A 14,068-nucleotide genomic window follows, 5' to 3' on the forward strand; every position below is an offset into this window, starting at 1 on the left:
TGTTAGGTCAAAGGATATATGTATGAGTAAGCTTGAGAGATACTGCTGACTTGGCCAACTTACACTTCACAAATCAATGGACAGCAGTGTCTCTCTTCCCAGTCACATACTTTTTGATCATTACCAGTCTGATAGGTGAAAAGTGGTAATCTGGGGCTTAGAATTTGTACTCTTCCCATGTATTTGAGTGAACATCTTGTTAAAAGCTTAAGGTCTGTTTATATTTCTTTTTTTATAACCTTTGCCTTTTTTTTTTTTCTGTTGATTTGATTTCATGGAAGGGAATTTGATCTTTGTGATACTATTTAAAAATAATTCCCTCCATTTTTCATTTATGTTTGATTTCCCCCTACTCCATGCAGATACTCATTTTTGAAATGAAGTGCTTTGATATATTTATTTCTGATTTCTGTGCATTGAGTCATTTTCCATCTTCAGGATTATACACAACCTCTTTTCCTTTCTTCTAATATATATATATATATATTTTTTTTTTCTTTTTTTACTACTCTGTAATGTGTTATTTGCCCCAGGGGTACTGGTCTGTGAAGTATCAGGCTTACATATTTCACAGCACTCACCGTAGCACATACCCTCCCCAATGTTCATAACCCAGCCATCCTCTCCCTAACCCCCTACCCCCTGCAACCCTCAGTTTGTTTTGTGAGATTAAGAGTCTCTTATGATTTTTTTTTTTAAAGATTTTATTTATTTATTTGACAGAGAGAGATTACAAGTAGGCAGAGAGGCAGGCAGAGAGAGAGAGGAGGATGCAGGCTCCCTGCCGAGCAGAGAGCCTGATGTGGGACTCGATCCCAGGACCCTGAGATCCTGACCTGAGCCGAAGGCAGCGGCTCAACCCACTGAGCCACCCAGGCGCCCAAGAGTCTCTTATGATTTGTCTCCTTTTCAATCCCATCTTGTTTCATTTTTTCTCTCCCTACCTCTCCAACGATCCCCCACCCTACATCTCAAATTCCTCATATCAGAGATCTCATATAATAATTGTTTTTCTCTAATTGACTTATTTTGCTAAGCATAATACCCTCTAGTTCCATCCACATCATTGCAAATGGCAAGATTTTGGGTTTTTTTGATGGTTGCTTAGTATTCCATTGTATATATATACCACATCTTCTTTATCCATTCATCTGGTGATGGACATCTAGGTTCTTTCCATAGTTTGGCTACTGTGGACATTGCTGCTATAAACATTCGGGTGCACATGCCCCTTTGGATCACTACATTTGTATCTTTAGGGTAAATACCCAGTAGTGCGATTGCTGGGTCATAGGGTAGCTCTATTTTCAACTTTTTGAGGAACCTCCATGCTGTTTTCCAGAGTGGCTGCATCAGCTTGCATTCCCACCAACAGTGTAGGAGGGTTCCCCTTTCTCTGCATCCTCGCCAACATCTGTCATTTCCTGACTTGTACATTGTAGCCATTCTGACTGGCGTGAGGTGTTATCTCACTGTGGTTTTTATTTATATTTCCCTGGTGCCAAGTGATGTTGAGCACTTTTTCATGTGTCTGTTGGCCATGTGGATGTCTTCTTTGCAGAAATGTCTGTTCATGTCTTCTGCCCATTTCTTGATTGGATTATTTGTTCTTTGGGTGTTGAGTTTGAGAAGTTCTTTATACATTTTAGATACTAGCCCTTTATCTCACATGTCATTTGCAAATATCTTCTCCCATCCTGTCGCTTGTCTTTTGGTGGTGTTGACTGTTTCCTTTGCTGTGCAAAAAGCTTTTTATCTTGATGAAGTCCCAACAGTTAATTTTTGCCCTTGTTTCCTTTGCCTTTGGAGATGTTTCTAGGAAGAAATTTATGGCTGAGGTTGAAGAAGTTGCTGCCTGTGTTCTCCTCAAGGATTTTGATGGATTCCTGTCTCACATTGAGGCCCTTCATCCATTTTGAGCCTATTTTCGTGTGTGGTGTAAGGAAATGGTGCAATTTCATTGTTCTGCATGTGGCTGTCCCACTTTCCCAACACCATTTGTTGAAGAGACTGTCTTTTTTCCATTGGATATTCTTTCCTGCTTTGTCGAAGATTAGTTGACCATAGAGTTGAGGGTCTGTTTCTGGGCTTTCTATTCTGTTCCATTGATCTTTGTGTCTGTTTTTGTGCCACTGGTCTTGGTGATGACAGCTTTGTATTAGAGCTTGAAGTCTGGAATTGTGATGCCGCCAACTTTGATTTTCTTTTTCAACATTCCTCTTGCTATTCAGGGTCTTTTCTTGTTTCATATAAATTTTAGGATTTTTTGTTCCATCTCTGAAAAAAAGTTGAGGATATTTTGATAGGGATTGTGTTAAATATATAGATTGCTTTAGGTAGCATAGACATTTTCACAATATTTGTTCTTCCTATCCATGAACATGGAATGTTTTTCCATTTCTTTGTGTTTTCCTCACTTTTTTTCATGAGTACTTTCTTTGCCTCTTTGGTTAGGTTTATTCCTAGGTAGCTTATGGTTTTGGGTGCAGTTGTAAATGGGATCGAGTCCTTAAGTTCTCTTTCTTTTGTCTTGCTGTTGGTGTATAGAAATACAGCTACTTCTTTTTTATAAATTTTTTTTTTTTTAAGATTTTATTTTTTATTTATTTGAGAGAGAGAGACAGTGAGAGAGAGCATGAGCGAGGAGAAGGTCAGAGGGAGAAGCAGACTCCCCATGGAGCTGGGAGCCTGATGTGGGACTCGATCCCGGGACTCCAGGATCACGCCCTGAGCCAGAGGCAGTCGTTTAACCAACTGCGCCACCCAGGCGTCCCAGAAATACAGCTACTTCTGTGCATTGATTTTATGTCCTGCAACTTTATTGAATTCCTGTATGAGTTCTAGCAGTTTTGGAGAGGAGTCTTTGGGTTTTCCACATAAAGTATCTTATGTGCAAAGAGTGAGTGTTTGATGACTTCTTTGCCAATTTGGATGCCTTTTATTTCTTTTTGTTGTCTGACTGGTGAGGCTAGGATTCTAATACTATGTCGAATATCAGTGGTGATAGTGGACAGTCCTGCTGTGTTCCTGACCTTAGGGGAAAAGCTCTCAGCTTTTTCCATTGAGAATGATATTCACTGTGGATTTTTCATAGATGGCTTTGATGATATTGAGGTATATACCTTCTATGCTTACACTCTATGAAAAGTTTTGATTAAGAAAGGATGCTGTACTTTGTCAAATGCTTTTTAAGCATTTATTGAGAAGATCCTATGATTCTTGATTTTTCTTTTATTAATGTCTTGTATCACATTGATTTGTGGATGTTGAACCAACCTTGCAGGCCAGGAATAAATCCCACTTGGTCATGGTGAATAATCCTTTTAATGTACTGTTGGATCCTATTGGCTAGTATTTTGGTGAGAATTTTTGCGTCTGTGTTCATCAGGGATATTGGTCTGTAATTCTTTTTGGTGGGGTTTTGTCTGGTTTGGGATCAAGGTAATGCTGGCCTCATAAAATGAGTCTCATAAAATATGTTTGGAAGTTTTCCTTCCATTTCTGTTTTTTGGAACAGTTTCAGGAGAATAGGTATTAATTCTTCCTACATGTTTGGTGGAATTCCCCTGGGAAGCCCTCTGGCCCTGGGCTCTTGTTTTTTGGGTCATTTTGGATGACTACTTCAATCTTCTTACTGGTTATGGGTCTGTTCAGGTTTTCTATTTCTCCTGGCCCAGTTTTGGTAGTTTATATGTCTCTGGGAATGCATCCATTTCTTCCAGATTGTCCAATTTGCTGGTGTATAGTTGTTCATAGTATGTTCTTACAGTTGTATGTATTTCTTTGGTGTTGGTTGTGAGCGTTCCTCTTTCATTCATGATTTTATTAATTTGGGCATCTTTTCTTTTTGATAAATCTGGCCAGGGTTTATCAATCTTAATAATTCTTTCAAAGAACCAGCTCCTAGTTTTGTTGATCTATTCTACTGATCTTTTGGTTTCTATTTCATTGATTTCTGCTCTGAACTTTATAATTTCTCTTCTAATGCTAGGTTTAGGCTTTCTTTGCTGTTTTCTCTCCAGCTCCTTTAGGAGTAGGGTTAGGTTGTGTACTTAGACCTCTCTTGTTTCCTGAGAAAGCCTTGCATTACTATATACTTTCCTCTCAGGACTGCCTTTGCTGTGTCCCAAAGATTTTGGGCAGTTGTGTTTTCATTTTCATTTGTTTCCATGAATTTTTAAAATTCTTCTTTAATTTCCTGGTTGACCCATTCATTCTTTAGTAGGATGCTCTTTAGCCTCCATGTATTTGAGTTCTTTCCAAATTTCCTCTTGTCATTAACTATTAGTTTCAGAGCACTGTGGTCTGAAAATATGCCAGGAATGACCCCAATCTTTTGGTACCGGTTGAAACCTAATTTGTGACCCAGAATGGGATCTATTCTGGAGAATGTTCTTTGTGAACTAGAGAAGAATGTGTATTCTGTTGCTCTGGGATGGAATGTTTTGAATATATCTGTGATGTCCATCTGGTCCAGTGTGTCATTTAAAGCCTTTATTTCCTGGGGCGCCTGGGTGGCTAAGTGGGTTAAGCCTCTGCCTTTGGCTCAGGTCATGATCTCAGGGTCCTCGGATCGAGCCCTGCTGAGCAGAGAGCCTGTTTACCACCCTCTCTCTGCCTACTTATGATCTCTCTCTCTCTGTGTCAAATAAATAAATAAATAAATAAATAAAATCTTTAAAAAAAAAATAAAGCCTTTATTTCCTTGTTGATCTTTTGCTTAGATGATCTGTCCATTTCAGTGAGGGGGCTGTTAATGTCCCTACTATTATTGTATTATTGTTGATGTGTTTCTTTGATTTTGTTATTAATTGTTTTATATAATTGACTGCTCCTTTGTTAGGGGCATAGATATTTAAAATTGTTAGATCTTCTTGTTGAACAGACCCTTTAAGTATGATATAGTGTCCTTCCTTATCTCTTATTATATTCTTTGGCTTAAAATCTAATTTATCTGTTATAAGGATTCCCACCCTAGCTTCTTTTGATGTCCATTAGCATGCTAAATTCTTTTCCACCCCCTCACTTTAAATCTGGAGGTGTCTTTGGGTCTAAAATGAGTTTTTTGTAGACAGCATATCAACGGGTCTTGCTTTTTATCCATTCTAACACCCTGTGTCTTTTGATTGGGGCATTTAACACATTTATATTCAGGGTAACTATTGAAAGATATGAATTTAGTGCCATTGTATTATCTGTAAGGTGACAGTTACATATATTGTTTCTGTTCCTTTCTGGCCCGTTACTTTTAGGCCCTCTCTTTGCTTAGAGGACCCCTTTCAGTATTTCCTGTAGGGCTGCTTTGGTGTTTGCAAATTCTTTTAAATTTTTTTGTCCTAGAAGCTTTTTATCTTTCCTTCTATTTTCAGTGACAGTGTAGCTGGATATAGTGTTCTTGTCTGCATATTTTTCTTGTTTAATGCTCTGAATACATCTGGCCTGCCAGGTCTGTGTGGAAGGTCTGCTGTCAATCTATTATATCTACCATTGTATGTTAGAGACCTCTCGTCCTGAGCTGCTTTCAGGATTTTCTCTTTGTCACGGAGACTTGTAAGTTTTAGTATTAGATGATGGGTTGTGGACCTGTTTTTAGTGATTTTGATGGGGGTTCTCTGTGCCTTCTGGATTTTGATGCTTGTTCCCTTTGCCATATTATGGAGATTCTCTATTTTATAATTTGCTCCAGGATACCTTCCTCCTCTCTATCTTTCTTCTTCTTCTGGGATCCCAATTGTTCTAATACTGTTTTGTCTTATGGTATCACTGATCTCTTGAATTCTCCCCTTGTGGTCCAGTAGTTGTTTGTCTCTCTTTTTCTTAGCGTCTTTATTCTCTATCATTTGGTCTTTTGTATCACTAATTCTCTCTTCTGCCTCATTTATCCTAGCAGTAAGAGCCTCCATTTTTTATTGCACCTCATTAATAGCTTTTTGATTTCAACTTCGTTAGATTTAGTTCTTTTATTTCTCTAGAAAGGGATTCACTATTGTCTTCCATGCTTTTTTGAGCCCGGCTAGCACCTTGATAATCATCATTCTGATCTCTACTTCTGACATATTGCTGTCTGTATTGATTAGGTCCGTAGCCATTGATACTGCCTTTTGTTCTTTTTTGTGGTGAGTTTTTCTGCCTTGTTATTTTATCCAGATAAGAATAGATGAATGAGTGAACAAAATACTAAAAGGTTAGCAACAACCCCAGAAAAATAAACACTGTCCAAATCAGAAGAGACCTGAATCTGGGGGGAGAAGATGGGGGCAAAAAAGAAAAAAATATATATATTAGACTGCTGAATAGAACAGAGCCACATACTTGATTTGGGTGTATTTTGGTCTGTTAGAAGAAACTATCTCCCAAAAATTTAAAGAAAGGAAAACTTATATACAAAAATAAGGGTAAACATGATGAAGGGGTGGAATATGAGTGTAAAGATGAAAATTTAAAAAAGGGCGACTGGGTGGCTCAGTCATTGTGTCTGCCTTCGGCTCAGGTTATAATCCCAGGGTCCTGGGATCGAGGCCCGCATTGGGCTCCCTGCCCTAAAGGAGGCCTGCTTCTCCCTCTCCCACTCCCATTGCTTGTGTTCCTTCCCTCTCTGTGTCTCTTTGTCAAATAAATAAAATCTTTTAAAAAAAATCTAAAAAAGGAATTGGTAAGAAGTTGGTTGAAAAATAAAAAAAAAAAAGAGGAAGGAATGATCAGGCTGGGGACTAGAACAAAGCCATGTACTAGATTTAGGGTATATTTTGATCTGTTAGAAGAAATTGTATCCCAGAATTTTAAAGAAAAAAAGAACCTATATGTATACAAAAAATAAGGTTACATACAATGAAGGGATAAAATATGACTATAACAATGAAGATTACAAAAGATTTTTAAGGGGCACCTGGGTGGCTCAGTGGGTTAAAGCCTCTACCTTCGGCTCAGGTCATGATCTCAGGGTCCTGGGATTGAGCCCTGCATCGGGCTCTCAGCTCAGTGGAGAGCCTGCTTCCCCCTCTCTCTCTGCCTGCCTCTCTGCCTATTTGTGATCTCTGTCTGTTAAATAAATAAATAAAATATTAAAAAAAAAAGATTTTAAAAAGATTTTGATAAGATGAAATAGTTAAAAAACATTAAAATAGGAAAGAGGATAAATTAAAAAAATAGAATAAGAAAAAAATAAAATTATTATTATTATTATTATTATTTTTTGAAGGTCAAGCAAAGCTTTATTTCACACCAAGCATCGAGAATCAAACTGACCGGCCAGGGCCGTCTCTTGCAAAGAGGTGACCCCTCCCAATCTCACAGACTAACTTTTTTTTTTTTTTTTTTTTAATATTTTTTTCAATTTATTTATTTTCAGAAAAACAGTATTCATTATTTTTTCACCACACCCAGTGCTCCATGCAAACCGTGCCCTCTATAATACCCACCACCTGGTACCCCAACCTCCCACCACCCCCGCCACTTCAAACCCCTCAGATTGTTTTTCAGAGTCCATAGTCTCTCGTGGTTCACCTCCCCTTCCAATTTACCCCAACTCCCTTCTCCTAACACCCCTTGTCCTCCATGCTATTTGTTATGCTCCACAAATAAGTGAAACCATATAATAATTGACTCTCTCTGCTTGACTTATTTCACTCAGCATAATCTCTTCCAGTCCTGTCCATGTTGCTACAAAAGTTGGGTATTCATCCTTTCTGATGGAGGCATAATACTCCATAGTGTATATGGACCACATCTTCCTTATCCATTCATATGTTGAAGGGCATCTTGGTTCTTTCCATAGTTTGGCGACTGTGGCCATTGCTGCTATAAACATTGGGGTACAGATGGCCCTTCTTTTCACGACTCTGTATCTTTGGGGTAAATATTCAGGAGTGCAACGCAGGGTCATAGGGAAGCTCTATTTTTAATTTCTTGAGGAATAGCCACACTGTTCTCCAAAGAGGCTGCACCAACTTGCATTGCCACCAACAGTGTAAGAGGGTTCCCCTTTCTCCACATCCTCTCCAACACATGTTGTTTCCTGTTTTGTTAATTTTGGCCATTCTAACTGGTGTAAGGTGATATCTCAATGTGGTTTTAATTTGAATCTCCCTGAGGGCTAATGATGATGAACATTTTTTCATGTGTCTGAGAGCCATTTGTAGGTCTTCATTGGAGAAGTGTCTGTTCATATCTTCTGCCCATTTTTTGATATGTTTGCCTGTTTCGTGTGTGTTGAGTTTGAGGAGTTCATTATAGATCCTGGATATCAACCTTTTGTCCGTACTGTCATTTGCAAATATCTTCTCCCATTCCGTGGGTTGCCTCTTTGTTTTTTTGACTGTTTCCTTTGCTGTGCAGAAGCTTTTGATTTTGATGAAGTCCCAAAAGTTTATTTTCGCTTTTGTTTTCTTTGCCTTTGGAGACATATCTTGAAAGAAGTTGCTGTGGCTGATATTGAAGAGATTACTGCCTATGTTCTCCTCTAGGATTCTGATGGATTCCTGTCTCACGTTGAGGTCTTTTATACATTTTGAGTTTATCTTTGTGTACGGTGTAAGAGAATGGTCGAGTTTCATTCTTCTACATATAGCTGTCCAGTTTTCCCAGCACCATTTATTGAAGAGACTGTCTTTTTTCCACTGTATATTTTTTCCTGTTTTGTCGAAGATTAATTGACCATAGAGTTGAGGGTCCATATCTGGGCTCTCTACTCTGTTCCAGTGGTCTATGTGTCTGTTTTTATGCCAGTACCATGCTGTCTTGGTGATCACAGCTTTGTAATAAAGCTTGAAATCAGGTAACATGATGCTGCCAGCTTTATTTTTGTTTTTCAACATTTCCTTAGCGATTCGGGGTCTCTTCTGATTCCATACAAATTTTAGGATTATTTGCTCCAGCTCTTTGAAGAATGCCGGTAGAATTTTGATCGGAATGGCATTAAAAGTATAGATTGCTCTAGGCAGTATAGACATTTTAACAATGTTTATTCTTCCGATCCAAGAGCATGGAATGGTCTTCCATCTGTGTCTTCTTCAATTTCTTTCATGAGTATTCTATAGTTCCTCGAGTACAGATCCTTTACCTCTTTGGTTAGGTTTATTCCCAGGTATCTTATGGTTCTTGGTGCTATAGTAAATGGAATCTATTCTCTAATTTCCCTTTCTGTATTTTCATTGTTAGTGTATAAGAAAGCCACTGATTTCTGCACATTGACTTTGTATCCTGCCACGTTGCTGAATTGCTGTATGAGTTCTAGTAGTTTGGGGGTGGAGTCTTTTGGGTTTTCCATATAAAGAATCTCTGCCTATTTGTGATCTCTGTCTGTTAAATAAATAAATAAAATATTAAAAAAAAAGATTTTAAAAAGATTTTGATAAGATGAAATAGTTAAAAAACATTAAAATAGGAAAGAGGATAAATTTAAAAAATAGAATAAGAAAAAAAAATAATAATAATAATTATTTTTTAAAAGATTTTATTTATTTTGTTTGATAGAGAGCGAGATCATGACCCGAGCCGAAGGCAGTGGCTTAATCCACTGAGCCACCCAGGTGCCCCAAAATTATTATTATTTTTAAAGATTTTATTTATTTATTTGACAGGGAGAGATATAGGGAGAGAGGGAACACAAGCGAGTGGGTGGGAGAGGGAGAAGCAGGCTTTCCACTGAGCAGAGCCTGATGTAGGGCTCAGTCCCAGGACCCTGGATCATGAGCTGAGCCAAAGGCAGACACCCAACCACTAAGCCACCGAGGTGACCCCCAGAAAAAATTAAAAAAAAAAAAAATTAAGTTAGAAAGACTAAAGTATCATGGGAAAAACGTCATGAATTCTATAGTTGCTTTTCCTTAGCTCTAGAGTTCATAGTTCCTCTAGCTCTGGTGAACTTGGTCTCAGCTGGATGTTTTTGCTGATCCTCTGGGGGAGGGGCCTGTTGTAGTGATTCTCAAATGTCTTTGCCCGAGGCAGAATTGCACCCCCCCTTGCCAGTTCTGGTTCACTCTTGGCAGCTTTTGTTCCCTGACCACTTTCCGTACAGATATGGAGGATGGGAATGAAAATGGCGGCCTCCCAATCTCTCCTGTAGGAGCTGAGAGCTTGGGGCCCCACTCCTCAGTGCGCCCTCAGAGAAAAGCAGTCAATCCCTCCTATCTCCCTGGTCCCCAGCCCCACTCCAATCTCACAGGCTGTGATGGAGCATTTCTATCTCTGGTGCATGACCCCGTTTGGAGTCTCTAAACACAGCCAGTTCCTGCCATGTGCTTCCGCCCCACTCCTCCCTGGGGAAGAAGGAGGAGGTCTTTCTAGATCTGCCACTTGTGCGATTCCTGATCCAAGAGCAGTGGCCCGACTATGCCTTGGATCACAGTTTAAGGTAACCCAGAGATGAGAGCTCACTCCTTGGCTCCGGCTCCGTCTCTGGAGCCAACTTCCCTGCTTGGATACCTGGCAAGTCTGCCACACTCAGACATACTGGTCTTCTTGTGACCTGAGTCCTGAAGGGTCCTGAGTCTGCACTGTCCCCTCAAGGGCTCCACCTTTGCTTAGCCTTTAGAGCAGTGTCCCTCAATGGAGCAGACATTCAAAAGTTCTGATTTTGGGCTCCTCTGCTCTCTCACTTGCTGGGAGCTGGCCCTTCTCCCAACGGTCTATCTTCCTGGAGCTTCAGATTCACTTCTCTGTATGTCCTGCCTTCTGGAAAGTGGTTGATTTTCTGTTCTTAGAATTGTTGCTCTTCTTTTGTTCTATCTCCTGTTGAGTTTGTAGGTGTTCAGAATGGTTTGATGACTATGTAGCTGAATTCTTGAGACTTGATGATATTTCAGTCTCCTACTCCTCTGCCATCTTGCTCCTCCCCCTCCTCTTCTAGTATTTTTTTTTTAAAGATTTTATTTATTTATTTGACAGAGATCACAAGTAGGCAGAGAGGCAGGCAGAGAGAGAGAGAGGGAAGCAGGCTCCCTGCTGAGCAGAGAGCTCGATGCAGGACTTGATCCCAGGACCCTGGGATCATGACCTGAGCTGAAGGCAGAGGCTTTAACCCACTGAGCCACCCAGGTGCCCCTCTTCTAGTATTCTTATGGCCCACGTTTTCACACTGAAATCTTTCATTCGTTAGGAACTTATTTTGGTATAAAATATGAGGTACGGAACTAATTTAATTTGTAATTTTATTATGGACTTAACTCCCATTTTTATCATTAGTTTACTTTTCAGAATTTCTTGGTTATATTTTTCTCTTGAAATTTAGAATTGTCAACTTCTCTCAAAAAGTCCCTTTGGTATTTTTATTGGGCTAATATTAATAGATTAAGGGTTATCATGGTGAATTTTAAACTAAATGTTTACATTTTTCTTTAGGTTACTCAGCAGTTAGAGAATATCTGTCTACGGATCATTGATCTTGTTTTACAGAAACATGTAATTGGTAAGTCAAAGATAGAGTGAAAAGGTAAACTGATATTCTTTAATTTGGTGAACTTAAAGTATACTTTTAGTCCTTCAAATTCAACAATATGGATAATTTTGAGGAAAAAAAGCTTGCATTCTCTTCTGTTTCTGGATATACTTTCTAGTATTAGATATCTGTGTTTTCATTTAGGGAAAAATTTAATACATCCAATAAAGAATTTTTGTCCTTGAATTTTTAAAGGACAGAGAACTTTAAGTTTTTACATTTTTAGAAAGGAAGAACTGGAATGAGGTTTAGGTGAGGTTACTTTACTCTGGAATTGAAAAATGTGAAGTGGCAGACCTATGTCCAACCAGAAGTATGAAATGATTGTTGTTCTCTTATAGTGCCTGACTTCTGAATAGAATGAGTAACTACTAGAATCAGGATGTTACAGACTGATGGGGAATTTGTAGAGGAGGCTTGTTTTTTCCATGTATCCAAGCATTTTGAAGGTGGGAGCCCCAAGTCATGTGGGCATGTGTACACTATAGAGGCAGCCTCCATAGTGTGCAAACAGAGGTGGAAGAAAAGCAGGTGATTGTTTAAGACCCGTTTTCTCCCAGCTTTTTATCATTCATACCAGTAGTAACAAATTAAGCATGCACTTCGCATATAGGTGGATAATATTTGAATGCATATTGTAGGTAATATACATATGTTAGCAAATTACATTTACATCCATAAAAATAGAAATGTAAAAGGATGGGATTAAACATCTATATACATAAAGTATTGTAATACATTATTTTCCCTACTGAGTGGATTATCTTGTACACTGCTGAGGGTACCTCCTCCTTCCTTTTGAAATCATTGCTATAAAGCAGTAGTTCTCAAACTTTGAGGTGCATAAAGAATTCCCTGGAACCAGTTAAAATGACGTATATGGACCATAACCCTAGAGATTCTGATAAGCAAAAAGTATGTTTACTGATCCCCTTATTCATGGAAGAGATTGTAACTGAAGATTCTCCATTAAAGTAAAGTAACCCTGAGGAGTGAAATCATGCAGTAAGGCAAAGAGAAATAGTTTATACCAGCCTTCTAATCTGCCTATACCAGCTGTTTGATTTGAGCAATTGCAACATTAGCATGTTAAGGAAATGGGCTGAGTTTTGGATGCAGTGGGTAGAAGAGAAAGCATGGCCCCAATTCCTGTCTGATATCCCATCCCTAGCCCTAAGGTGATGGATGGTCTTTTTTACATTTTTAGCTGTAATGTAATGTTAATGGCCCTTTTTTTTCTTTCTTTATTTTTAAAAGATTTTATTTATTTATTTGACAGAGAGAGACAGTGAGACAGGGAATATAAGCAGGGGAGTGGGAGAGGGAGAAGTAGGCTTCCTGCTGAATAGGGAGCCTGATGTGGGACTCAATCCCAGGACCCTGGGATCATGACCTGAGCTGAAGGCAGATGTTTAATGACTTAGCCACCCAGGCACCCAATTAGTGGCCCATTTTGAACTGATATTTGGCCATAGAGGATCTTAGATTAAAAAAAATATGTTATGTATATTTGTTCTGTAAGATGTCATGGGATGACTCTGTTATTCCAGGACCTTTACCCCAGCAGCCTGACTTCATTTGTGTCCATGGTCTACTCTCTTTCCATTGTCCCACTTCCCTTTTTTCCCTGGCCTGTTTTCATTGCTAATTTTCTCCTGAAATTTCATTTATTATTAGAAGCCAAAGTTGACTATTACTGCTTCGACTGTTTTATCTTACACAGGGAGTCAAAGTCAGTACAACCATCCTTCCCTAACAGTTAGTCTTCTTGGTTGAGAATAGTTGAAATAACTTTTGGTGCATTCAGGTGTAAATGGAATTTAGCTCACTGAACTTATGGGGAGGCTGGAGTTGGCTGGAGCCAGCAGGACTGTACCCTGGTATTGGTCTGCTGAGGAGACCTCTTGGGGTCCTGTACTGCTGTCCACTGCCGTCCAGACTCCAGTCCGGCCATGAAAAGTAATCTGCAACAGCTTTGCGCTTTCTCATTTCTCTGTCAAGTTTCAAAGGCCTGGTCTTCAGCATCAGGGTGGCTGGGTCTTGGACACAGGCTGAAGCTGTCAAGGGTGTGCATGGAAATCTTGGCCACATTTCTGTCTCTAGGCTTCATGTTAGGAAGAGGCATTTGCCCTCCTTTCATCATATACAAGGTGTGGGATGGTGATAAACAGAACTTTCAGACATTTCATATTCAGATAGTGCTACTTTTCAAATGACTGTCTTATGTAACAAATTATTTCCCAATATCTGTGATTTCCAGATTGCTCTTGGTAAGGTAAGTATCTGTCTACTAGCTTTTGAATATGTTGTTTTAAAGTGTTACAAAAAAACTCCAAATGCTCCCAGGGTGAATATTAGTTTCTTTTATTTTTTTAAAGATTTAAAAAATTTTTTTGAGAGAAAGCACGCACAAGTTGCAGGGCAGTGCAGAGGGGGAGGGAGAGAGAGAATTTTAAGCAGGCACCACGCTCAGCACAGAGTCTGATGTAGGACTCAATCTTATGACCCTGAGATTGTGACCTGAGCCAAAAGGAAATCAAGAGTCTGATGTTTAATCCACTGAGCCACCCAGGTGTACCTAGTACCTTTTAAAAAAGAGGGAAAAAACCTTTGAAGTTAAAAGACTTTTGCTTA

The 14,068-nt window shown here is 39.1% G+C and overlaps 1 protein-coding gene across 2 annotated transcripts in view; it reads left to right on the plus strand.

Moving 5' to 3' along the window:
- IPO8 (importin 8) overlaps window positions 1-14,068 on the plus strand; it is a 94,837-nt gene that overhangs the window by 41,105 nt on the left and 39,664 nt on the right. For both annotated transcript variants that reach the window (XM_044229022.1, XM_044229023.1), the window contains one exon: window positions 11,338-11,404. In XM_044229022.1, coding sequence (XP_044084957.1) covers window positions 11,338-11,404 — 67 coding nt within the window. The remainder of the gene's footprint in view (window positions 1-11,337; window positions 11,405-14,068) is intronic.

Source organism: Neovison vison, chromosome 12 (genome assembly GCF_020171115.1).
Source record: "Neovison vison isolate M4711 chromosome 12, ASM_NN_V1, whole genome shotgun sequence".
Classification (NCBI taxonomy): Eukaryota; Metazoa; Chordata; class Mammalia; order Carnivora; family Mustelidae; genus Neogale; species Neogale vison.